The sequence below is a fragment of the Pan paniscus genome, chromosome 6 (genome assembly GCF_029289425.2).
Source record: "Pan paniscus chromosome 6, NHGRI_mPanPan1-v2.0_pri, whole genome shotgun sequence".
NCBI classification, from domain to species: Eukaryota; Metazoa; Chordata; class Mammalia; order Primates; family Hominidae; genus Pan; species Pan paniscus.
The window spans coordinates 187,969,523-187,995,907 of record NC_073255.2 but is presented as its reverse complement, the minus strand read 5'-3'; the positions used below and the strand labels follow the sequence as shown (position 1 = coordinate 187,995,907).

The following is a 26,385-nucleotide window of genomic DNA, read 5'->3' as shown; positions in this document are numbered from 1 at the left end:
AAAAAAGCAGTTATATCTCAATATGCAGCTCAAAGTTTTTCTTAATATCTGTAGATACAGGCCGGGCACAGTGGCTCACGCCTGTAGTCCCAGCACTTTGAGAAGCTGAGAAGGGTGGATCACTTGAGCCCAGGAGTTTGAGACCAGTGGGGCAACATGGTGAAACCCCATCTCTACAAAAAAAAAAAAAAAAAAAAAAAAAAAAAAAACCCACAAAAATTAGCCAGGCATGGTGGTGTACATCTGTAGTCCAAGTTACTCAGGAGGCTGAGTTGAGAGGATTACTTAAGCCTGGGAGGTTGAGGCTGCAGTGAGTCATGATCGCACTTGTGCACTCCAGCCCGGATGACAGAATGAGACCTTGTCTCAAAAAAAAAAAAAAAAAAAAAACTTGAGATACATTTTTTTCTCTATATCTCACCTCATTTTCTTTTTTTTGAGACAGAGTCTCACTCTGTTGCCCAGGCTGGAATGCAGTGGTACCATCTCGGCTCACTGCAACCTCTGCTTCCTGGGTTCAAGCAATTCTCCTGCCTCAGCCTCCTGAGTAGCTGGGACTACAGGCACCCACCAATATGCCTGGCTAATTTTTGTATTTTAGTACAGATGAGGTCTCACCATGTTGGCCAGGCTGGTCTCGAACTCCTGACCTCAGGTGATCTGCCCACCTTGGTCTCCCAAAGTGCTGAGATTACAGGCATGAGCAACCGCACCTGGCCGCCTCATTTTCTAATTGCGAATAGAAAATACTATTATCAAAGCTATGTTTTGTTTCATTTTCCAAATATTTTTTCTATGTTGTATATGTATATTTATAAATAAGAATTTTTTTATTTGCAGGTACAGATTTATGAATTAGAGGAACATAAAATTGAAACATGGAGGGGTAAGCACTATTGGATGTTTAAAATCTTTTAGTATCGGGAAAGCTATGTTTAGTATGAAAAGTATGTTTTAATTTTGCACATCCTTTTCTCTCTGCTCCATAAAATGTTATATAAAACATTCTCTTTATTTCTGTTAATTTTGATAGTATGCTACTGTACTAAAGCTGAACAATATAAGTATTGTCCCTTCTGTTTATAGACATGTATAGGACACCTTCAGCAGGCAAGGCCTTATCCTAGGGCCAGGAATGTGAAGATGAATGAGCTAACCAAGCCCCACCTCGCTGCCCACAATGGGGCCACCGCTCACTACTAAGTCTAACCCCTCAGAGATTTGCCTTGGTATTAAGAAATGCATCAGAGGCATGCCTAACTTGAACCAAAGCAAGCATCTGTTCTTATTTAAACCTAGTAATTGTTTCTTTAAAAATTGTGGAGAAACTTAGGACAAATGAACCTCAAATGAGATGGTTTGGAGCAAATAGCATGGAAGTAATTTGAAGACCATGTTCTCTTCTTTGTCACATTGATATTCACCCTGTAAAATCATGATACTCTTTTCTGCCATAGAACCATTTCTTAAATTCACATTTCATGATTGTAAGGTGGTGGTCTCACTGACACTTGTCATGGTGGGTTGGTGGAGAGGACCGGGGGTGGGAATCATGGCAGACCCAGTCTGTCTGCAACAGCGGAGCCTTTGGAGGGTGCTCAAGGAAACGCTGGTAGAAATGGAGGGACCAACTGAAGGAAAATTTTGAATTCAGAATTGAAGAGTTTGGTTCTGTGTTTCCCATAATATGCTTGATAGGAGAAGCAACCTTTGTAACTGGCTGTGAAATCAGAATACATCTTGGAGTTCTCTTACACCCCCAGGGGCCCTTTCAAATCCATACGATTTAGAAGTTTCACTGAGTGATGGGTTTGGTTTATTACGGCTTTGTCAAACCAAGCTAAACAAATTTGGCATGGGATCTGCACAGCCTGTTGTGCAGTGATTGTGTAACACCAAGGTAGATACTTCTTGTCCAGTTCTACTGTACAAGTACTGATAGACCAAGGTTTAAGTATGTTTACGTTTTGACATTACATGATATTTGGTAGTAATAATAATGCCAAAATATTCTTAAACGCCTTCTGTATAGAAACCTTGGTAAAGCAAGGCCGGGTGCGGTGGCTCACACCTGTAATCCCAGCACTTTGGGAGGCCAAAGCAGGTGGATCGCTTGAGATCAGGAGTTCAAGACCAGCCTGACCAACATGGTGAAACCCTCTCTCTACTAAAAATACAAAATTAGAGCCAGGCGCAGTAGCTCACGCCTATAATCCCAGCACTTTGGGAAGCCGAGGCGGGTGGATCACCTGAGGTCAGGAGTTCGAGACCAGCCTAGCCAACATGGTGAAACCCTGTCTCTACTAAAAATACAAAAAAGTAGCCAGGCGTGGTGGTGCGCACCTGTACTCCCAGCTACTCGGGAGGCTGAGGCAGGAGACTCGCCTGGGCCTGGGAGGCAGAGGTTGCAGTGAGCCAAGATGATGCTGCTGTACTCCAGCCTGGGCAACAGAGCAAAACTCCTTCTCAAAAAAAAAAAAAAAAAAAATTAGGCTGGGCACAGGACCTCATGCCTGTAATCCCAACACTTTGGGAGGCTGAAGTAGGTGGATCACTTGAGGTCAGGAGTGCGAGACCAGCCTGGCCAACATCATGAAACCCCATCTCTACTAAAAATACAAAAAAAATTAGCAGGGTGTGGTGACGTGCACCTTTAGTCCCAGCTATTTGGGAGGCTGAGGTGGGAGAATTGCTTGAACCTGGGAGGCAGAGAGCGCAGTGAACCCAGATCATGCCACTGCACTCCAGCCTGAGTGACAGAGTGAGACTGTCTCAGAAAAAAAAAGAAACCTTGGAAAAGCAAATTAATTGCAGTTGATATCTTCAGAAAAAAACAGTTTTTATGTGCTGGAAAGATGCCCACAATGCAGTAGGTTTTGAGCATCAATTTGGTAAAATAATACTTAAAAATATTTAAAGAACAAAGTTTGTCATAACTGATTTTATCTTATAACTTATGGAAATTGATTTTTAAAATTTCATAATTGCTTCATTTCTTGAGAGTAAGGTGAACCTGGTAGCATTCTAGTGACCTCTGCTGGTATTGCTCTTTTATCAGATTTCTTTGTTTTTCCTGATTTTGTAAACACTTACTGTCACATTGTTTTTTAATATTTAATTTTTCTTCAAATGCAACATCCTGAAAACAGTTTGGAAGTTGTTTAAAATAGCCATAACTATAATTAACACAGGAGTTTTAGGCAAATTAAATTTCTTTTTATTTGAGTTTTTAATCCTTCTAACTATTAACCGTAAACTGAAGGGTATTTGAATTTGTGTTATAACTGCAAACAGCAAATGTGTTACTAACTGCATATTTTCTTTCTATAAATACAGAGCTTTATTTACAAGAAACATTTAAGCCTTTAGTGAATATATCTCCAGATGCAAGGTAAACTTGTTTTTTTTTTCTTTGAAAACATTCATTCAGATGTATGTGTTTTATCACCATGATAGAAAGAAAGACACAAATAAACATGTTCTTCATTCCAAACAGGGCCTGCCTCCTTAATTCCAGCTACACTGTACGCATTCAGTAAATCTAGGAACACTACAAAAATCACAGCCATTGCTGGTGCTAAGGATGGATAATGGTCTAGTAATAGGGTCATACTAAACCATCACGAAGATCTCGGTCAATCTGGGGGGCGTGTTGAAATTGCAGATTCCTGGGCTTTTACCCCTGACCTGCTAAATCAGGATAGGGCCCAGGAATACACATTTAAACAACTCCCTTGGCGATTCTGCTCCACACTAGCGTTTAAACATCAGTGTGTGTTAGATGTCGGTTCAGATGTGGTGAGAGCATGGGCTGCCTTCTGTGTAGTTGTCTGGCCCGTCCTTTTTTATCCAAGCCTTCTGGTTTGGCTGTGATACATTTCCATATTTGTGTAAAAGTATCTTTCAAACTCAAATCCAGTACAGAGAAAGATTAAAATATTTATTTTCATTTTATTTCCAAGTCCTAACAAAAAGGTATAACAACCTTCTTACTGGCAGTCCCAGGAGAGGGACCAAGTAGAACAGAAATGTTGGCCCTGCAATATCTCCTAGCCAGGCCGGCCCGGGGTAGAGCCAGTTTGCCCACTCACCAATGCAGAGGGCTTGCTGCTACAGCCTTTGCTCTCTTGCCAATACGATGCATCTGTTTGCTTTTCTAAGGATTTAGGTTTCATCGTCTTTCAAATAAAATCACTAAATACACTCTTTAAAAAAACTCCTCTTCCTGGCTGGGCGCAAGGGCTCATGCCTGTAATCCCAGCACTGTGGGAGGCCATGGTGGGTGGATCGCTTAAGCTCAGGAGTTCGAGAGCAGCCTGGGCAACATGGCAAAACCCCATGTCTACAAAAAAGAAAGGTGGCGCATGCCTGTAGTCCCAGCTACTCAAATAGGCTGAGGTGGGAGGATCACCTGAGCCTGGGAGGTCAAGGCTGCAGTGAGCCATGACGGCAGGCAACAGAGCAAGACCCTGTCTCAAAAAAAAAAACCAAAAAAAAATCTCCTCTTCTAGAGATTTGTAGCTTGCACTTGTATTTGAGATATGTTAACATAGATTGTGAAAAATGAAAAATTTGCTGAGATCTCTAATTTAAAACTCTTCCAAAACACTGTTATTGCAATAATAAAAACACTGGAAGTGCTTTAAGGCAGGGGTAGTCCAAAGTGTTCTGATTCTTCTCGAAAGCCTCCTAACAACTTTAATGACTTCTCCCACAGCCTCTTCGATGCTGTATACTCCTTGATCAAAAATAAAATCCACAGATTGCCCGTTATTGACCCTATCAGTGGGAATGCACTTTATATACTTACCCACAAAAGAATCCTCAAGTTCCTCCAGCTTTTTGTAAGTAGTTTTTAGCGTTTCTAAAGACATAATTGCATTTACTTATTAAATAATGTACTTCAAGTAAATTGGCTCCTGTTACCCTCAGTAGAAGAAATTGTTAGTTTTGAGGTCTCCCTTTCTAAACTTCAGTTTCTCAACTTACTACTCTCTGAATTGTACATTCTTAAAGTTGATTCCAATTTAAAAGAATCACCTTTTAGTGCAAGTATCAAAACAATTTTAACAACAAAACTCGGCATTCTCTCTTTAAATTAAAACATTTGTCACCAACATATGAGGGGAAATAAGGTAATCTGCAAGTCTAATTAAGGACTGTTGTACAAGATAAATTGAACTAATATCTAGAGCAAAAATTGCTTTATGTTGCTTTCACTGGTGTCATGGTTTTAGAAACATGTTCCAAAAAATGCTGTCCTCAAGATTATGTTATAAACTGCAGCAGTGATAGAAAAACCCGAAGCAAATAAAATTTTGGCAAGAGAATACCATGTTGGTCCAAATAAGGCCTGTATTAACCTGTAGGTTTTCTCAGCTACTTGAAATGACCTGGCTCCGTAGTCATCCAGAACTTTGAGCCTGTTTGGTTGAAACAGTCAAAGAGACTCAGGAAGAACAGAGAGTTTATAAGAGGCTTTTTATGTTTGTCTTTTAATTACATGCATGGAATTTGAGGTTGTAAGTAATCAGTCAAATAGAACCAGTAGAAGGTCTTAATCGTTCTGAAGAGGTACTTTGAAGAGTTGTTTTTCCAAGACTGTAACAGATATTAAAAATGTACTTCAAATTAGCTTTCCCATTTTCCTCCCCATGGCTTCACCTAAGGACCTAACATAGCGTTCAGGTGCAGTGTGAAGGAGCTGAAGCTCCTGCCCTGGAGGCAGCTTGAGGGACCCCTTTTGCTGACAGAAGCACAGAGGGCTTAGTGATGGAGAGAAATACCTTGTCAATCAACCCAGTCTTGTATTTTAATCATTTACATATATAAATAACATTTATTTAACCATGCTGTGCTAAGAAAGAAGGTAGGGAAGAGTAATTTACAAAAAAACTCAAGTCTGAAGTGTAATAAAGGTGATAATCTAGGAAAAAGGGACTAGGGATGCATCCGCATTGTTTATCAGACTGGACATCTGGGAATGCAGCCGCTTTAGTAGTTGAAGTTTAATAGGAACAGAGGGAGCATGGGGTGGGAAGGATGTATTCAGGGCCCCCACGTGCCAGGCCTGCAGCTCACTTAATCCTTAGAGTCATCATTTTTAAATAATATTAATCATGAGAGCTGATTACTGTATGTCCGGCACTGTTCTAAGCACTTGACATAATCTCATCCTCGCTGCTACCCTATCAGGTAGGTATCTTTATTAATCCTATTTTATAGGGATGCAGCTAAGAAAGGTTAAGTAGCTTTGCCAAGGTTGCATGGCTGGGAAGCGGTAGAGCCAGGATCCCTTTCAAGCGTTCCTCACTCCCCATGCTTTCCTCCACGCAGGGGCCTTGGGAGGGAGGCGTTTGCACACCTTGCATACACAGGACACCTGGCTGGGAAACGTGCCCCCAGTCATGTGGATACTAAATGGTAGATTGCAAACCCGGGAGTCTCTCTGACTCCCAAGCCCAAACTATTTCTGCTAGTGTGCTGTTGCACAAGAGGGAGTAAAAGCGTGAGATCATTCTTTTGCAGAGCTGCTTCAGATTTTTATCTTCTATAAAAAGGAGAGGAAGTTGCCTCTGCCCAGTACTGCCTCATATTTGGGCCAATATGGTAATTAGAATCATGCTACCAGAATATTCAGCTAACTAAAGGTTTTCAGTTAAAAATATAGAACTTAAAGACATTTCAGAGCCTGATTTTTACTGAATTATGAGATCATTTTCTGAGAAAAAAGGAGCATTACCCTTCAAGACGTTTGAAAATTAGCCTAAGCCTATAGTGTGCAACAGGGAATTCGCTATGTTGAGATGGACTAGATGACCTAATAGGGCTTTCTTTTTTTTTATCTAAATTTCTAGGAGTCTCATGATTTGAATATTGATGAACTCTTTGACTTGAACATTTTGTTTCTTCTAATTGTTCATCTTTTCCTGATAATTATAAGGTACACCAGGAGGATGGAATCAACTATACCCTTTATAAAAGGTGGATTTTTGAAACCGTAGACCTTATTCTGTTAAACATGATCCTAGACTTTTCTCTCCTGCCATATCCCTCCTCCTTTAAAACAGCCCATGAAAAGTTAATTTTTAAAGATTCTTTTAATTCTGTTCAGCTGGCTTCTTTGTTCCTAGTAGACAAAAATTGGAGCTCTCCAAGGAGAATTCAGGATGTAGAGGCGGGTGGCGTGAGGACTAGCTTAGCAGTGGCTCAGACAGCTGCCGTCAAATGCTTTGGGTTTGGAAATGTATAGGTTCTTAATAAATATTACTTAACCCTGACAGCAGGACCAGGAATTTAACATGAACAATTAAGAATAAAGGATTCAATTCTTCGTGGCTTACAGGTCTTAATATCCCAAATAGACCTGTTCTTCCCTGGTTCTATACGCGTTCTTAGTGAGTGAAGAGGAGATGGAAAAAGGTTACAGTATCAATGCTCTGCAATAGTTTGTGAGTAGTTAAATAGAAGCATAGACATACAAACTGGTTCAAACAAAAGATACAGTCCTTTGTAATTTTCTCATGTTAATTCAGGCATCCAGGTAGACTGTTAGAAAAAACTAACTTTAATTTGTTGGACATACTTCTTCATTCAAATCTGGACCTTTGAACATGACAAGGGTGTGTCCTGGGTCTAGAATGTTTGCGTTTATCTTCCATTTAGATGTCTGATATGCCAAAGCCTGCCTTCATGAAGCAGAACCTGGATGAGCTTGGAATAGGAACGTACCACAACATTGCCTTCATACATCCAGACACTCCCATCATCAAAGCCTTGAACATATTTGTGGAAAGACGAATATCAGCTCTGCCTGTTGTGGATGAGTCAGGTTTGTGTGTTTGGCGCTGACAGTCAGGCAGAAATAATTGTTTATCTCAGGGTGCAATTATTGTAAGATGACCTGGCACAGGAGATACGTGGGGAAAATGAAAACTTGGATATGGTGAATAAATTCAGCACCAAGGGGCACGCAGGATCGTAAAAAAAGTTTAATTGGCTTATTTTCATATGTCCATTAAAATATGATTTCATATCTAAGTTTTCATTTAAAATAGACAAGGTTGTTTATCAGCGTTTAACTTTTAGTAATTATGTCATTAAAACTGACTTTAAATGAGTTTCTTTTTGTTCCTTAAGACATTTTTCTAACATATATTTTTCATTTTTAGGAAAAGTTGTAGATATTTATTCCAAATTTGATGTAATTGTAAGTATTTTAATTTTGTTCAATCTGTCACCTAGAATGCATTTTAAACATTCATGTAATGTGTTTTTATGTTTTTATCTTGTTTCTTAATTTAATAATTTCTAACCTTTTGGGGTGTGAGGATATTATCAGAATTTTATAGACCTTCTATAGTAATTGTACTTTTAATCTGCATTAGTTTAGCAACCAATTATATATTAGTAGCATTTTATAATTTTTCATCTTTACAATACATGCATATTTTATGCACTGCCACAGCATGTGTATGTATTTTAAATGTTCTTGTTTCCACGTAGGAGGCCTGATTTATTCGCCTCTAGGCGCGTGCGCAGTGCACACGTGGACTCATGGCTCCTTTGTCGGGCGCATCACATTGCTTACTGATTGGGAGCCACTGTTCTAAAGAAGAAAAGGGGACTGACACTTTATAGCCCCAAATGTGCACGCCATTTTTTGCCACAATACTGACCCCACATTAAACATTCTTCTGCAGTTGCCTCAAACCCTTTGCTTCACACTATTATGTTAAACATAACAGTCACCGAGAAATATGCTGATCGGCATTTTGGTTGAGTGGGACCCGCTAAAATGAATGAGAGCCCCATGAAGCCATTTGGATCCATGGGGCTTCTCAAGCCTGTTCTTCCTCTGGTTGCTTGATCCCCATGGGTCCCCCAAAGCCTTCCCAGCAGAAACCTTGTTCCCCAGGGAGCTTGTTGAGAAGGTCCGTTGCTGCAGCATTTCTAGCCCTGTGGCACTCACCACCCTTTACAGATGTCAGCCCACCTTGCCAGAGATTTTATCCATGCATGGTAGAGAGCATTAGAGGGTAAAAATTGGGGGGCAGTCTTTGGCAGGATATGCTATCAAAGTTTAACAATGTTGCTTCGTAAGGAAGGTAGACCTTGTAACACGGTTATCTTTAATTGTGATTGATATGTTGACAAAATAACAGTAGCAATGGCATGTCGTAAGCCAGAAAGAACGTCTGATGTATGCAGGTACTAAATTCAGATAAGCATTAAAGTTTTTAGAAATCAGGCTCTCTTAAGCTCACTAATTTTGGTCATTGAAGTGAACTGAAATGAAAGGATATAATTTATTCTCTTGCTTCATTACAGAATCTTGCTGCTGAGAAAACATACAATAACCTAGATATCACGGTGACCCAGGCCCTTCAGCACCGTTCACAGTATTTTGAAGGTGTTGTGAAGTGCAATAAGCTGGAAATACTGGAGACCATTGTGGACAGAATAGTAAGAGCTGAGGTGAGACGGCTTTCCCAGTCCTGCTCCCCCGACGTCCACTGCAACAAGTCCCCAGTAGTGAATGGTGCCTCCGGAAGCCTGAATCTCAGGAAGGGCCCAGCGAGGCAGCCTCCAGGTTCAGTCGATGGGATTCTCTCCTGTCCCAGAACCTGGCACACTACTTGGCATATAGGCGATCTCTAAAAGTTTGTTGAATTGAATTGAATGGAAAAGTCCTGGTATCATAGGTGAATCCAATAAACTGGTAAGATACATTCATAGTTTAAACTATATATGTTTGACAGTGTGGACGACATAATAAGACCTTGTCTCTACTAAAAATAAAAATAAATTAGCTGGGCATGGTGGCTTGGACCTGTAGTCATAGCTAATAGGGAAGCTGAGGAAAGAGGATCCCTTGAATCCAAGAGCTTGATATTTCAGTGAGCTGTGGCGGTGCCACTGCACTCCAGTCTCGACAGCAGAGCAAGACCCTGTCTCTAAATAGATCGATGTATCTGTATCTATGGATACATTTTGTTTTGAGAAAACAAAAGTCCCAGAAGCTTTAAGTTCCATTTGAATATTTATGAATTCACAATTTAAAGTGCGTAATATATATTTTAACAAAGTGAATGATAAGTCAGTAAAACTTTTTTCTCTCTTCCCACCAGTATCTCTCTTTCCTCAATTAGATAAATAGCAAATAATCTAGTAACTCCCAGTTTCCTGCACCTCAGCAGTCCGATTTCCTTCGACTTTACTGCTTATAAGATTTTCAAATGTACTTTGTGTAACACCCTAAATAAAAGACTCCGCCTAAAAAAAAAATTCCTTCACAAGATGACTCCTCACAGAAGGACCAAAAAAATAACAGTTTTTAGCTTTAATGTAGCTAGGAGAAGGGTGTACAGTATCAGTGATGATTCCATTTGTTTATATGACATAAATAGAACACTAACTTTTAGGTACCTCCAACAAGGGACATACATAAGTTTGACTCAGCAGCAGATGACAAGAAAATATGTGGGGAGTCATTTGAGTCTGAGAGAACTGCTGAATTCTCTGGATGAGATGGTTTCCCTTAACCTTCAGAGTTCAAAAGATATCTGTTTAATATCCACTACTTTTTTTTTTTTTTTTTGAGACGGAGTCTCGCTCTGTCGCCCAGGCTGGAGTGCAGTGGCGTGATCTCGGCTCACTGCAAGCTCCGCCTCCCGGGTTCAAGCCATTCTCCTGCCTCAGCCTCCCGAGTAGCTGGGACTACAGGCACCTGCCACCACACCCACCTAATTTTTTGTATTTTTAGTAGAGACGGGATTTCACCTTGTCAGCCAGGATGGTCTCGATCTCCTGACCTCGTGATCCGCCCGCCTCGGCCTCCCAAAGTGCTGGGATTACAGGCATGAGCCACCGCACCCGGCTAATATCCACTATTGAATGTAACCAATAAAATGTCTTCAGTGTAGAAGACAAATGTGAACTATCACTTTAATGTGTGATTATAGTTAGCAAATAATTGTGCTGTGTTATATCACAGGATTACTGATGAACCTGAAAGCTTTTTTAGAGAAACATTTAAAAGAAATTTATGCTGACTGCCATGAGAAAGATGACCAAGCCATTATTATTATTATTATTTACCTAAAGCAAGCTATGACAGAAACATCACCCACACAGTATTATTTGAGACAAAATACAAAAACTGGATTTCCCCCTCTTCCTATCTCCTTCCTATGTCCCTGTTTTCTATCAGGGGTATAACCGTTCAATACAGAGAGGGTCTCCCAGGGCGCAGCTGGCACAGAGCTGCTGTGGCCCAAGCTCTGAAGCCTTTTTTTTTTTTTTTTTGTGAGACAAAGTCTCACCCTGTTGCCCAGGCTGAAGTGCAGTGGCGCAATCTCAGCTCACTACAACCTCTGCCTCCCAGGTTCAAGCGATTCTCCTGCTTCAGCCTCCTGAGTAGCTGGGATTACAGGAATGCACCACCACACCCGGCTAATTTTTGTATTTTTAGTAGAGACAGGGTTTCACCATATTGGTCAGGCTGGTCTTGAACTCCTGACCTCAGGTGATCCGCCCGCCTCGGCCTCCCAAAGTGCTGGGATTACAGGCGTGAGCCATCGCGCCCGGCCATCATGAAGCTTTTAAGAGAATAGCAACGCCGCTCCCTTCCTGCGGGTGAAAGGCCTGTTACAGAAACACCTCAAAACGCTCTGCCATCACTCATCAGAGATTTCAGAGTAGAACACTAGAGATGGACGTAGTCTATCCCACTTCATTATAGCTCATTTATCCTCTTGGATGCGATTCTTAATATATGAACTTCACAGAGAAAAGACACTGCAGAAAATAAAACCCTTGTAAGAGCTGCGACCTTCTTTCTTCGTTTCCGTCATCATCTGGACTTCTCTCCCATGTATTAATAAGACAAGTACCTGATAGTTATTAGAAACTGATATACAACTTTTAGAAATTAAAACAGTTATGTTTAACAATATAGCTACGTTGTGTTTCGTGTTTGAGTTGTATCTTTTCTATATTAATATTTTGAAAATTGAAAACTCAGCAGGGCATAGCTAGCTCATTTTTCTTAAAAGTAAGCAAGGAAATCAGCTTGAATTAGAGACAAATCAGTATCATTAGAGACAGGAGATAGATAGCTTTCCCCTCTTTCCTTCTCATGCCTGTGTCCCTGCTTTCCACCAGGGCTGTGACTTTTTAATACAGAGTGGGTCTTCCAGGTAATCAGACAGTAACACATTGAACATTAGAGCCTAAGGTCATCGTATGGGTCTGTCTGTGGCTACTTTCCCTCATGTATTCATTTATGGGATGTGTGTGTGTGTGTTGCTTTTTTCTTTTTCTGAGACAGGGTCTCACTCTGTCACCCAAGCTAGAGTGCACTGGTGCGATCTTGGCCCACTGCAGCCTCCACTTTCGGGCTCAAGCAATCCTCCCACCAAGTAACTGGGACCACAGGTGCACACCAGCACACCCAGCCACTGTTTTTGTAGAGATGATGTCTCACTGCTATTCCCCAGGCTGGAGGGATGTGTTGATCATATAAAAACATGACAGGACATTATTTCTCATGTCCATTTTAAACCTTTTTTAAATGTTAATTTTCACGTGTCCTGCTTTTCTCTTTGCAGGTCCATCGGCTGGTGGTGGTAAATGAAGCAGATAGTATTGTGGGTATTATTTCCCTGTCGGACATTCTGCAAGCCCTGATCCTCACACCAGCAGGTAAAATGCTGGTTTCTGACCTTTGCCATCGGCGTCTAGGAAGGGTGGGAGGTAGAACAGGAAGTGCAGCATTTAAACCGTCATTTCTCCACCCACCTACAGATCAAGGCTTTGAGTATATTACTTTGAAACCATTTTCGTTTTCTTTTCAGTTGGGAAGTTTAAGTGTTCTGCGTGAGTGAGGAAAGTGTATAAAACGTATTCGAAGTTAAGAGCATCCTGTCAAGGTCCAGTGGCCCCCTAAATGACTTGGGAGCCATTGCCATGTTCATCATAACCTTTTCCACTGAAAAGACCTCTTCACTTGTGCTTTGTGAGAGAACTAGTGACCAGAAACATAGAGGGAACATCACTGGCTTCTATTGATACCTTCATCTTTCCTTAAAGAGAAAAAAAAACTTATATTTTGAGTAGATAAAACAGAATACCTAAATACAAACTTTTATTCATTAATATTGTACAGAAATCACATTCACTTTCAAATAGAGTGTGGTTAAACTCATTTTTTGACAGATTCACTTTGAGCAAGCCCTCAGAGTCTCAGACAGTGAGGAGCAGAGAGAACGGGAGAGGGCTTTAGACAAGAGGAGCTGGCCTTCCTCTCATTTCACACACTCAGTAGTAAGAGGTGGGCTTCAGAGTTCTTAAAACTGCCAGCCCTCCCTTCCCTCCTCCTCTTCCTCCCATCCCTCCACCTCCCCAGCCCCAGTCAAATATGAACAACCCAGCCTTTGTCGGGGCCACATGGACCCGATGTGGGAGCAAACAGCATGCCCTTTGAACTCTCAGAATCCAATATTAAATGGTGTGTGTGCTACAGTATTGATTTCTCTTTAGTTCAGAAATTTCAGTTAAGACTAGTTTTTACAATTAAGTCTGTAACCCAAAAATACCTACCCTAAAGGAATCTTCACCACCTGCAAGAAACATGTCTTATTCGCTAAATGAGAACACCAAGAGAAATTCCAGTACAGCAGTGATCTTTCCGAGGTGGTCCTCAGGCCAGGCATCATCACCACCACCTGGAATTTACTAGAAAATGAAATGTTCATGTTGGGGCCCCATCCCATATCCACTGAATCAGAAACTCTAGAAATGGGGCCTGGTGCAGTCACTTGCAAACTTCAAGTGTTTAAAAGACCTGAATCTCACAATAGTCTCTATAATCATGAAACATTAAGAACTAAACGAATGTTAATGCCATAAAACTGGGAATAATCCAAATATCTTTGAAAAGAAGAATGGATAAATTGTGTCACATTCATTCGATGGAATACGATACAGGATTGAAAACGAACAGTACAGCTGCATTCAACAGTGGAGGAATCTCACAGGCAACATTGAACAGAGGGAGCCAGGCTCATCCAGACCATCACTAAATTCATATAAATTTCCAGGCAGGCATAACTGCACAGCACATTTGTGCTAACTAGAAAAGGCCTCTTCTCTGGGCAGATTTATCCCCACAGGTATATAGCTTAGCACCTTCAGAAAAAGATGCCCCGTTTCCAGCCCTGGACCACGGGACACAGTCTGCCCAGCGGGTCAGGCTGAATGTCAGCTCTTGTCTGTCTCTTTGAGCATTACAAAAAGAGTAAACAAGTCAAGTGATTCATCCTCTCTGTTTCTTGATATCTCAAACCATAAGAATGAACGGTTGTGCTGGATGAGTTCAAATTTCCATCCAGATTTGGTATTTCAAAAATTCTAAGTCATTGCAATGCCCCTCCCATCACTGCTGGTGCAGAGAGGAATCTATTTCCAGCTGGAATTTGGAATGTATGTTACCATAGAAATTGTGCCATGAAGATGGGGGTAGCTGGATTGGAATTCCTTATGATACAGTGTATACAACACGATTCGTTGAGGAAAACATTCCGTGTTACTAATAACTGGATTACAAGTGAACTTTTGGAGTAAACTCAGGGAGCACCTGCATCTGATCAACAGTCGCAAATGAGGAGGCCCCCACCGTGAGGCCAAGTCCCAGCTGTCCCGCCCGAGCGCTGTCTGAATGTAAGCAAGTCGCTTCACCTCCTTCAGCCCCAATTTCTTCAGTGGAGAAGGAGCGGGCTGATACAGGCCCGTCTCCCTCCTACGTTGCTATGAAAAGAGCTGAAAGCCGTGCACCAAAGCCATGTGTGTGCAATGAGGCGCAGTGCCCGGGACCTGCACTGTTAGGTGGTTGTCCATGGAATAGTCAGTAAGAGGCAGTTTGATGAAGTGTCTGCTGTTACTCGATTAGAAGGTACTAGTGGTGATTGTTTTCATCGGGCAATGGCCACCGTTCCCCAGAGGGATACTGGTTCAACACAATAACGTTTTCTCTTTTTCAAAAAAGCTTTCAGCAACAGTTCATTGTCAAACTTAGACTGTCCAAATGAACCCATGTGTGCGTGCATCCAGTGCGTGGGGAGTCTGATGCTAGGAGCTACAGTGTTTTAGCCACACACTCTAATAGATTGCCGATCTCTTTCAGGGGCCTAGCGTCTGGTGAAAAAATAGGAGAGAAACTTCTGTGATGAGAAAAATAGTAGCTCTCCCTGCCAGTCCACTGTGGAATGTCCTAGCCAGATACCTGTTAGGTGCAATTATCCTTCAGAATATTTATAAAGCTTTTTTTTTTTTTTTTTTTTTTGAGACGGAGTTTCACTCTTGTCGCCCAGGCTGGAGTGCAATGGCATGATCTCTCGGCTCACTGCAACCTCCGCCTCCCGGATTCAAGCGATTCTCCTGCCTCAGTCTCCCAAGTAGCTGGGATTACAGGCGCCCGCCACTACGCCCAGCTAATTTTTGTATTTTTAGTAGAGACAGGGTTTCACCATGTTGGCCAGGCTGGTCTTGAACTCCTGATCTCAGGTGATCCGCCCGCCTCGGCCTCCCAAAGTGCTGGGATTACAGATGTGAGCCACCGCGCCCGGCCTAAACCTTTTTTTAATACATATTTGTAAGAGTGCACAACTGAAGTACTTCACACCTTCACTAAAACATACCTACATATTTCTTAGTAAAATTTTTTAGGAGTGGAATTCTTTTTTTTTGTTTTCCAAGTTAAATCTGACATATTTAGAATGACAAGATGTTACGTGGATCCAAGCTGCCCGAACGACTGGGTGGGAGATGGGAGCTTGGGCCACCTGCTCCTTCCCACGTCGCCCTCCTCCGAAGCCTCTGGATCATCCTCCTAAGGCACTGCCAGACACAGGTAGAAACCCCTGGGGTAGAGAACCCTGCTGTTACCATGAGCTTTGAAACTTTCATCTTCCATCCACTGACAGGTGCCAAACAAAAGGAGACAGAAACGGAGTGACTGCCGTGAATGTAGACGCCCTAGGAGGAGAACTTGAACAAAGTTTCTGGGTCACGTTTTGCCTCATGAACACTGGCTGCAAGTGGTTAAGAATGTATATCAGGGTTTAACGATAGGTATTTCTTCCAGTGATGTTGAAATTAAGCTTAAAAAAGAAAGATTTTATGTGCTTGAAGATTCAGGCTTGCATTAAAAGACTGTTTTCAGACCTTTGTCTGAAGGATTTTAAATGCTGTATGTCATTAAAGTGCACTGTGTCCTGAAGTTTTCATTATTTTTCATTTCAAAGAATTCACTGGTATGGAACAGGTGATGTGGCATAAGGTGAGTGCACGGTATGTTCAGATCACAGTGCCTTATGTCCGAATACAGCAATATGTCACCGCCGCAGCCGGGGCGCACGCGTGTGAAACAACACCGAGCTTGAATGTGGAAGTCTTTGAACCTTTTACCAAATCAGTTTGTTTTCTTTAGATTTGTCAAAAAGTTGTAATTTGAATATAAATAATTACTTTAAAATTTTAATGACACTTTTACACGTAAGTGTTTTGTTCTGGGCTACCGTGTCAACGAGGCTGCTTTACAACAGCTTTATTTATTTTTACTTTCATGCAATTTTTTTACACATCTTTTGGTGGAGTAAACTTCACCACATCCATGAATAAACTCTCAGTTATTTTGAAATGGCAAATTTCTCATTATTTAAGTTTGGATCTGGAAAGGACATGACTTCTGAAATAGCCGCTGCTGGGTTTTAAAAGCTGAGGTCTCTCAAAGTGTGGAGGAGACGTTGCCGTCAGGCGGGAGCCAAGTGCCGGGAAGATGTCTATTTTTTTTCTTGTGTATTGAAATGTAAAATCATGATGTTTGTATGACTGCTGATGAGATTGTTTTTGTAAATTTTATTGTGGCATATACAGTATTGTCATACAGTTGAAGAGAAACAATGTTTCCTAATGTAAGTGCTCTGAAAATGTTGACACTGTATATATATATATGAGGATAGTTTGGTTTTTTTTGTTTTGGGGTTTTTTTTTTCAGATTGAAAAATTAAAATAAATCCTACTATCTACCATTTTGTTAAAGAAGTTATTTAAAATGCCTTATATTTCAACACCTGTCGATTAAAATTCTACATGCAGTTTTCCACTTAGCTATTTCTCCCCAAATAAAGAAGTACATGAATTTCATCTCTTTTCCGTTATCAGGAAAAAAAGTCAGGGTTTAATTCATAAACTCTCTCTCTCTCCACTATTAAGTATGAATATATGTATTTATTATTTTTATTTTATTTTATTTTATTTATTTTTTTGAGACAGAGTCTTGCTCTGTTGCCCAGGCTGAAGTGCAGTGGCGTGATCTCTGCTCACTGCAACCTCCACCTCCTGGGTTCAAGCGATTCTTCTGCCTCAGACTCCCAAGCAGCTGGGATCACAGGCATGCACCACCACGCCCAGCTAATTTTTGTGTGTGTGTGTGTATTTTTAGTAGATACAGGGTTTCACCATGTTGGCCAGGCTGATCTCAAATTTCTGACTTCAGGCGATCCACCTGCCTCAGCCTACCAGAGTGCTGGGATTACAGGCGTGAGCCACCGTGCCTGGCTGAGTATGAATATATTTAATTTAAAATTGCCACACAGGTTTTTTGCATGGGTGCTAAGGTATCAATTTTTTCATTTCCTAGTAGGCCAAATATGAGAGGGAGAGCAAATGTGTATGTTTTCCCCATAGAAACAATAGTGGTTGTGATTTAAGCTAATGGTAATATTTGGGAGAAAGGAAAAAGTCACAAAGCTGCCAAAACAACACAATTTTGAAACTCAGAGAATTTATCAATCTGCTCCTTATTTGTGTACCCAACACATGAGTGTCTGCAGACTACATATCTACATACAGGTGACGTGGCACATATATAGGTACAGTCGTGGGCCATGTACAGATGCTTCAGGCAAGGACAGACTGCATATATCACAGTGGCCCCATGAGAGTATGACAGCAGCATTTTGCTGCACCTTTTCTATGTTTACATGCACAAATACCATTGTGTTACGGTTGTCTACAGTAACATGCTGTACAGTTTGGTAGCCTAGGAGCCATAGGCCATACCTATAACCCAGGCATTTAGTGGGCTGCACCATCTAGGATTGTGTAAGTACACTCTATGATGTTCACACAAAGATGAAATCACCTAGGCCAGGTGCAGTGGCTCACACCTGTAATCCCAGCACTTTGGGAGGCCGAGGCAGGTGGATCATCTGAGGTCAGGAGTTCGAGACCAGCCTGGCCAACATGGTGAAACCCCGTCTCTACTAAAAATACAAAACTTAGCCAGGCGTGGTGGTGGGCACCTGTAATCCCAGCTACTCAGGAGGCTGAGGCAGGAGAATCACTTGAACCCAGGAGAAGGAGGGTGCAGTGAGCCTAGATCGCACCACTGTACTCCAGCCTGGGTGACAGAGCGAGACTCCAGCTCAAAAAAAAAAAAAGATGAAATCACCTAACAACACATTTCTCAATGCATTCTCATGGGTAAGCAACACATAACTATAGGTCACCACGTGTATAGTTATATAGATGATGTGGCATATATCTAGGTGTGTAGGTGACATAGCATATTTTTGCTTTAGAAAAGGGTTTCGGGCACGTAGAAAGGTACTCGCGATTCCTATTCCTATTCCCGCGAGGCTCGTTCAGCAGAGCTTGGTCTCCCTCAGGCGTGCTTGTTCCAGGCTCCTGAGTTGTGCCAGGCACGGCACGGCTCACAACAGGCCTCTCACTGAGGCTTGGCCTTGGAGCAGACTCTTCCTGTTGTCAGGCTACAACTAACAAAGGCCTGGTACCCTCTTCCAGCGAAGGGTTGGCATTTGTTCCTAGCAAATGGTGAAGGCGTGGCTGTGGTGAGCGTGCTGCTCCTGCTCAGTGCCTTTGTAGGAATAAGGGAAAGTGGCCCTGAACGAGGCCAAGTCTAGTTAAAGGCCACACATTGGTAAATATGTATTGAAGGAGAGATTTGAAGGGAATAGGTCTTAAGTGGTTCTAGATAGAGAAACCCTTGCTGGGTGACCCCCAGGTGTCTGCCCTGACCTCGTCATGGTGAGGCTCGGAGGGACCCCGTGGGCGCTGGCTGCCTGTGCTGTCCCACCCCCGCCTTGAGGCGGAGCTGAGGGCACTTGAGAGGATTGTCCTGAATGTCACCTGGGTGGTGGATAAGGGCAGGTGCATGTCACAGATCAAGGATGTTGGTTCTGTTTTGCATTCTAATCTCTAAGAAGAGTTTATGATGTAAATGTATTGAACTGATAGAATTTCTTAGAACATTTCTTAGGAAGGTTTAGTCTTCTAAACTCAGGGAAGCGGACGGTCTTCGCGGCCAGGGGAGATTCTGTTCCCCTGGGGGGCATTTGGCAATGTGGAAATGTCTTCGGTTGTCACAGCTTGGGGTGGGGAGAGGGGACTGCGATGGGGCAGGCCCTGCTCCTCTGCCTGCACCCAGGCCCCCTGGCTCACTCATTCAAGCCACCTCCTGGGCCTCACAGGCATTGGAGGGCGAAAGGCTTTGGATGGGAGCTGCCCCTGGCACACAGCAGCGGGCTCTCAGCCGGGCTGACGCTGCTCTCAGAGCAGCTTCCTTCCTTTCCTGCTGTCCCCGTCCTCACCTGTGCCCTTTGGGCCAATGGGGAAGAAGCGGCCGGAGCCGGGCCCCGCGCTTGTGGCCGACTTGCCTGAGCTGCAGAGAGCAGAGGAGACACGGAGCGTGCGATGGAGTCTGCGGGGCTCGGGCGCAAAGGCCCAGGAAGGAGGAGCAAAGCTCCCACAGTGGCCTCACTCACCCGCCAGGCAAGGGGAGAGGGTGGCAGTCGAGGAGCCCTCACCTCTGTCTACAGCCCTGCCCCTGGGCACCCCACTCCTGTTTCCAGCACAGCCTCCTTCACCTCTGCTCCTGCACACACAAAGCAGAAAAGCTGGAAACCTCCTCGTTTTCTGTGCATTTTTAAATCCTCCTCCCCACCCCTTTGAAAAGATCTCCTAAGAGGGCAGCATTTCCAACAGCTTTGAATGCATTCGAGTTGTAAGCCCTAAGAGGTGTCCCTTCCGAATTATGGCCACTATGCCTGGCTGCATTTTTAAACCAAAAATCGAATCACTTCAGTGCTGGGAAACCCTCGCTGCCTAGAGAATCCAGCCTTATCTCCTGAGCTGGGAGATGGAGGCCCTCACTGGCCCCTGCCCACACTGATGCACTTCCCTGCACTCCAGAAGGGTCCCCAGCTTCCACACCTGCCTGCCTGCACCATATCTCCAGATTCTCCATCTAGAGCAATTCTGCTCATCTCTCAAGATCTGAATCAAATATGACTTCTGCTGTGACTCTCCCTCCCCAGCAAACAGATGCCCCCTCCCTCTGTGCTGCACAAGACCTGCCACACACACAGCTGTATTTGTTGTAAGTCACCGTCCCTACCCTACTCTCACTCCCTCCTGGCCAGCGGAGAGCAGTGGTTGAAAGCGGCTGGCATCTGCAGTCAGAGGAGGGTTTGCTGCCCGGCACTGCTGTCACTGCCAGGAAGCTGTTGTGCAATCCCTTACCTTGCTTAGACTGGTTTTTCTCACCTGGCAAGTTGTTTATAGGCAACAGCACTTTGCAGGCTCTAAAGGACCATGTAAATGTTAGTAGCAGTTGTTGTTGACACAGTGGTCCCCTGAGTCCTTTGAGGAGGGTGACCTGTTCATCTCGATGCTCTGAGCTCTGGCAAGGATCCGGCATGTGGCAGGTGCTCAACTGATGTCTGTTCAGAGTCTGGACAGTGGCTGGTGAAAGCCAGCACGTCTATGTGGATCGTGGCACTGGTGCAGCGTCCCCATCACACAAAGTTTTTCCCTCTAGATTGCCAGTTGACTATGAAGTTAGAGAGATGCCACATAATCTGCAGTGTTACAGACAGATCCAGAGGTGGCCAAGTGCGCAGACCAACCGCGCACAAAGAATACGACTTAGCCATGTGTGGAGAGAGCTCCTCTTGCCTTTTAGGAGAACGGAGGAAAGTGTCCCAGTGCCTGCTCAGAAAGAAAAACAAGGCTGGCTCCAGGAGCCAGAAGTACAAAAGACTGCCCCTCACCTCCACTGAGGGAGAGATTTGATGAGCTCATTCCTGAGCCTCTTGAAATCCAGACCCACGATTCCCTGATTTTTACTGTTTTAGGGGCCAGATGCTGTGACTCATACCTCTAATCCCAGCACTTTGGGAGACCAAGGGAGGAGGATCACTTGAAGCCAGGAGTTCAAGACCAGCCTAGACAACACAGTGAGACCCATCTCTAAAAAAATAAAAAATTAACTGGCGTAGTGATGTGTGCCTGTGGTCCCAGCCACGCCAGAGTCGGGGGTGGGAGGATCAGTTGAGCCCAAGAAGATCAGTGCTGCAGTGAGCCGAGATGGCGCCACGGCACTCCAGTCTGGGTGACAGAGCAAGATCCTGTCTTTAAAAAAAAAAAAAAAAAAGGCTGGGCGTGGTGGCTAACACCTGTAATCCCAACACTTTGGGAGGCCGAGGCAGGCGAACATTTGAGGTCAGGAGTTTGGGACCAGCCTGGCAGGTGGATCACTTGAGGTCAGGAGTTCGAGACCAGCCTGGCCAACATGGTGAAACCCTGTCTCTACTAAAAATACAAAAATTAGCTGGGCATGGTGGCACATACCTGTAATCTGAGCTACTAGGGAGGCTGAGGCTGATGCAGGAGAATCATTTGAACCTGGGAGGCAGAGGTTGCAGTGAGTCGAGATCTTGCCACTGCACTCCAGCCTGGGCAACAGAGCAAGATTCTGTCTCTAAATAAATAAATAAATAAATAATTTGATTTAATTTAATTAAAAAGTACTGCTTTAGGACCAGCCCCTGGGATAAGTCCTAATCAGAAGTGTCCAGTGGAAAGAGGAGAAGGTGGTACCCCTGGTTCGGAGGAGTCTTTCAAATACAGGCACCAGCCAACTGGCCTGCAATGAGGGGGCTCTCATGAGGCTCATGGTCCACATCATCTCATGACTTTTTAGAACTTCACAAAAGAGATATTTCCTCCCCAGTCCCTCTGGGCTTCAATACTGATTTATTTAACAACTGTTACACTGTGCACAGAGTGCCCTGCTCCACACCAGGCACTGTTCTGGGGGCTTAGGACTCACCTAGGAGGCAGTAAACTCCCGTGCTCAGGAGCTTGCATTCTAGTGTGGGGGAAGAAAGGAAAAAGAAAAAAATCTTAAAGCAGAGCAATGTAAGAAGGATCTGGAAGCTTTGTTACAGCTGTTTCCTCTCCCTGGAATATTTTCTCCAGGTACCAGCTGGGCCAGCTCCCCTGCCTCCTTCAAGTCCTGCTGAAATCTCACCCTCATGATGAGGCCTGCTTAGACCACAGACTATTAATCATTACTACTACTGCAAATAACAGTAATGCAGAGAAAAATAAGGGGAGGAGACCTACCAACCACCAAGTGCTTCTTCCTGCCAGGCACTCAGCCAAGTGCTTTGGACACATGATCTTTTTTAATCTTCACACGTTATCATGAGGTAGTCTTTATTATCCCAGAAATGTTAACTAATTTGGCCAAGTTCATACCACACCAAATTTGAGGCCTTCGAAACAGTCTAATACCAAATCCTATGCTCGTTTTTTGGTTGTGTGTGTGTGTGTGTGTGTGGTGTGTGTGTGTTTTGGTTTTTTGTTGTTTTTTTTTTTTGAAAGAAGATCTCGCTGTCACCCAGGCTCGGGTGCAGTGGTGGAATCACAGCTCACTGCAGACTTGACCTCCTGGGCTTAAGTGATCCTCCCAGCTCAGCCTCCTGAGGAGCTGGGACTACAGGCATGTGCCACCATGCCCAGCTAATTTAATGTGGGTTTTTTTTCTTCTTTGTAGAAATGTGGTCTCCCTATGTTGCCCAAGCTGGTCTCAAATTCCTGGGCTCAAGCAGTCCTCCCACCTTGGCCTCCCAAAGTGCTGGGACTGCAGGCGTGAGCTACTGCACCTGGCCATAGCCTATGCTCTTAATCCCAGTTCCAAATGGCTGCTGTGAGCTAAACTGTGTCCCCCCAAAACATATAATGTCATTGTCACCCCTGGTTACTTATGCATGTGACCTTATTGGAAATTGTGTCTTTGCAAATATATTCAAGTTAAGATGAAGCCATTAGGGTGGGCTTTAATCCACTATGACCAGTGTCCTTAAGAGGGCAGTTTGGACACAGATGCTGTTTTAGCCCATTCTGTGCTGCTATAACAGAAAACCACAGGGTGCATCATTTATAAACAAGAAGTTTATTTGGCTCACGGTTCTAGAGGCTGGGAAGTCCAAAATCAAGGGGCCATATCTGGTGAGGGCCTTCTTGCTGAGTCATAGCATGGCCAATGGCATCACAAGGCAAGAGGGAGCCCAGGAGCCCACACTTGCTTTATGTTTGTTTGTTTGTTTGTTTGTTTGTTTGAGATGGAGTCTGACTCTGTCACCCAGGCTGGAGTACAGTGGCGTGATCTTGGCTCACTGCAACCTCCGCCTCCCAGGTTCAAGAAATTCTCCTGCCTTAGCCTCCTTGGTAGCTGGGATTACAGGCGCCCACCACCACCCCCAGCTAATTTTTTTGTATTTTTAGTAGAGACAGCGTTTTGCCATGTTGGCCAGGCTGGTCTTGAACTCCCGACCTCAGGTGATTCACCTGCCTCGGCCCCCCAAAGTGCTAGGATTATAGGCCTGAGCCACCGCACCTACCCCAAACTTGGTTTTATAAGAAACCCACTGTCAGCATAAGGACATTAATCCATTACATTCTTCTTAAATGTCCTACCTCTCAATGCTGTCACACTGGGGATTAGGCTTCCAACTCATGAACTTTAGGGGACACATTCAACCACAGCAGATCCACAAAGAGAACAGCATGTGACACTGGAGGCAGAGGTTGGAGTGACACATGCACAAACTAAGACATACCAAGGATTGGCATAACCCCGAAAGCTAAGGAAGCATGGAACAGATTCTCCCCAGAGCCTTCAGAGGGAGCGTGGCCCTGCAACGCTTTGATTTCAGCCTTCTGGCCTCCAAAACTGTCAGAGAATCTGTGTCCCTTGTTTTAAGCCAGCCAGTTTGGAATACTTTGCTATGGCAGCCCCAGGAAGTTAATACAAATGCCTGTCTTTGCACCCTATTTTACTGATTTTTTTTTCTGCAATACAAGTTTTGACATTTTTACCTGTTTTCACCATTAGGTGAGATCAAAGCCTCAATCTTAATAACAGAGAAACTAGACCTAGGAAGCACAAAGGGCACCCAAGGCAGCAACTTAGGAGTCCCTCTCCTCCTAGTGGGAACCCTGAGGGAAATAAGAGATTCCTAGTTGGGAGCAGAATGTAAGTGTCACTTTGAGTGTATCCATCTCAAATGCTTCATCAAGAAGACAAGGGGATGCATGTCAAGCTGAAAGAGTAACAGCCCCACACAGGAAAGGATGGAGGCCCTTGTTCCCTCCCGAAACGTTTCTTATGTTTGCCCTTTGGGCTGACTGCTGAAGCGGGGGCAGCCAATCTCCAGGCACATCTTGGAGGTCAGCGGAACATGCAATCGCTGTGACAAGCACAGGCTGCCCCTGATCCTCCCCACCCTATGCCTCTAGCCTTAAAACTGGTTCTTCAGTTCTCTGGATCTCAACTTCCAGATCTGTAAAATGGGAATAACAGCACCTTCTTCTGAAGGCATTTGGGAGGCTTAAGTGAAATAATGTAAGTAAAACACTTGGCACATAAAACACTTAGCATGTTAAGTGAGATCATGTAAATGAAACAGATGTACAGGCAGCAAAAGCAAAAGTAGACAAGTGGACTGCATCAAAATACAAAGCTTCTGCACAGCCAAGGACACAATCAACAGAGATGTTCACTGCCACTCCCCAAGATGGACATGGCCTTGCTCTTGGGAGATGAAATGCAACAGCATCGATCTGTGTTTTCCCGCAGCAGATTCCTCCCGTATGCCTTCTATTTCATGTTTGTAAAGGAAGAAAGAAAGACCTCAGATCAAACAGTGGTCAAACCTATCCTGTCTTCTTACAAAAAAAAATCAAACTTGAATCAGATCAAGCCACTTAGGTCTAACTATTCATGTACAGGAAATGCAGACACAGGAACCCAAACAATGAGCCTATAATGGGCAAAATCCACAAAACCCATATTCCTCAACAGATGCACTGTAAGAAAACAAAGTGGGGGGACAGGGGACAATGAATGCAACTACATAGGCCAAATTCAATGTGGGGACCCTTTTTAAAAATGATTTCATAATTCAGAGATTTGAATATTGACTGAGTAGTTGACAACACTGAGGAATTCCAGGATTTCTTTAGGTAGGATCATGGTATTATGGATATGGTTTTGTCCTTTTAAAAAATGAGTCCCCCCTCCTCAGTCCTTAGCTGGACACAGTGGCTCACACCTGTAATCCCAGCACTTTGGAAGGACAAGACAGGAGGATCGCTTGAGTCCAGGAGTTCAAGACCAGCCTGGACAACAGTGAGACCTCATCTCTACAAAGAAATCAAAAAATTAGCCAGGGCATGGTGGCATGTGCCTATAGTCCCAGCTACGCAGAAGGCTGAGGTGGGAGGATCCCTTGAGCCCAGGAGGACGAGGCTGCAGTGAGCGTGATCACACCACTGCACTCCAGCCTGAGCAACAGAGTGAGACCCTATCTCAAAAAAAAAAAAAAAAAAGTTCTCATCTGCTAGAGACATACACTGCAACATTTATCCATGAACTAATATAATGTTTGGGGTTTGCTTTAGAATCATTCAGAGGAATAGAGGTGGGAGAGTGGCTTGGGGGACAGATGTAACAAGATTGGCCAGGCATTGATTAGTGTGACAGAGCTAAGTGCTGAGTATGTGTCTGAAATGTTCCATAATAAAAAGTTGTTCCCAAGAAAAGTAAACCATTTTCTTTCCTTTCAAAGTAACTGCATCTTAACTGAGACATATTAAAATTAAAATGTATCTGATAGGAAAGATAAGGCTGAGAGTTAAAAACAGGCACTAGAGATTTTTCAAATGGCAACAGAGATTCATTTCCTGGTACTTTAAAATGCATTCATTAGAAATAGGGCATGCTACTATTATTAGCACATTGAAAGGAAACTCACTTAAAGTAACCATGTTATAGATTTCAGGCATCTTAGCACAGCACATAATGATGAATACTTTGGATGTGTTATAATACTTCCCCCGATAAAGTCCTATTTGTGCTATAAATTAGTTGACCCAAATGCTTTTTTAAAAAATACAGTGTTTTTTAGGAAGTGTAAACATTTTTTAAAAAAGAAAACAGGGTGCACTTTCTTC

The 26,385-nt window shown here is 43.4% G+C and overlaps 1 protein-coding gene across 12 annotated transcripts in view; it reads left to right on the top strand.

The window, feature by feature from the left end:
• PRKAG2 (protein kinase AMP-activated non-catalytic subunit gamma 2) overlaps positions 1-17,090 on the top strand; it is a 320,167-nt gene extending 303,077 nt beyond the window's left edge. For 8 of the 12 annotated variants that reach the window (XM_034965280.3, XM_034965279.3, XM_034965284.3 and 5 more), the window contains 7 exons: positions 841-886; positions 3,337-3,391; positions 4,718-4,844; positions 7,666-7,831; positions 8,172-8,209; positions 9,331-9,477; positions 12,612-17,090. In XM_034965280.3, coding sequence (XP_034821171.1) covers positions 841-886; positions 3,337-3,391; positions 4,718-4,844; positions 7,666-7,831; positions 8,172-8,209; positions 9,331-9,477; positions 12,612-12,887 — 855 coding nt within the window. In that variant the 3' untranslated portion in view covers positions 12,888-17,090. The remainder of the gene's footprint in view (positions 1-840; positions 887-3,336; positions 3,392-4,717; positions 4,845-7,665; positions 7,832-8,171; positions 8,210-9,330; positions 9,478-12,611) is intronic. The other 4 variants (XM_034965286.3, XM_034965285.3, XM_034965290.3 and 1 more) reach the window with 1 other exon arrangement.
• Positions 17,091-26,385: the final 9,295 nt, after the last annotated feature.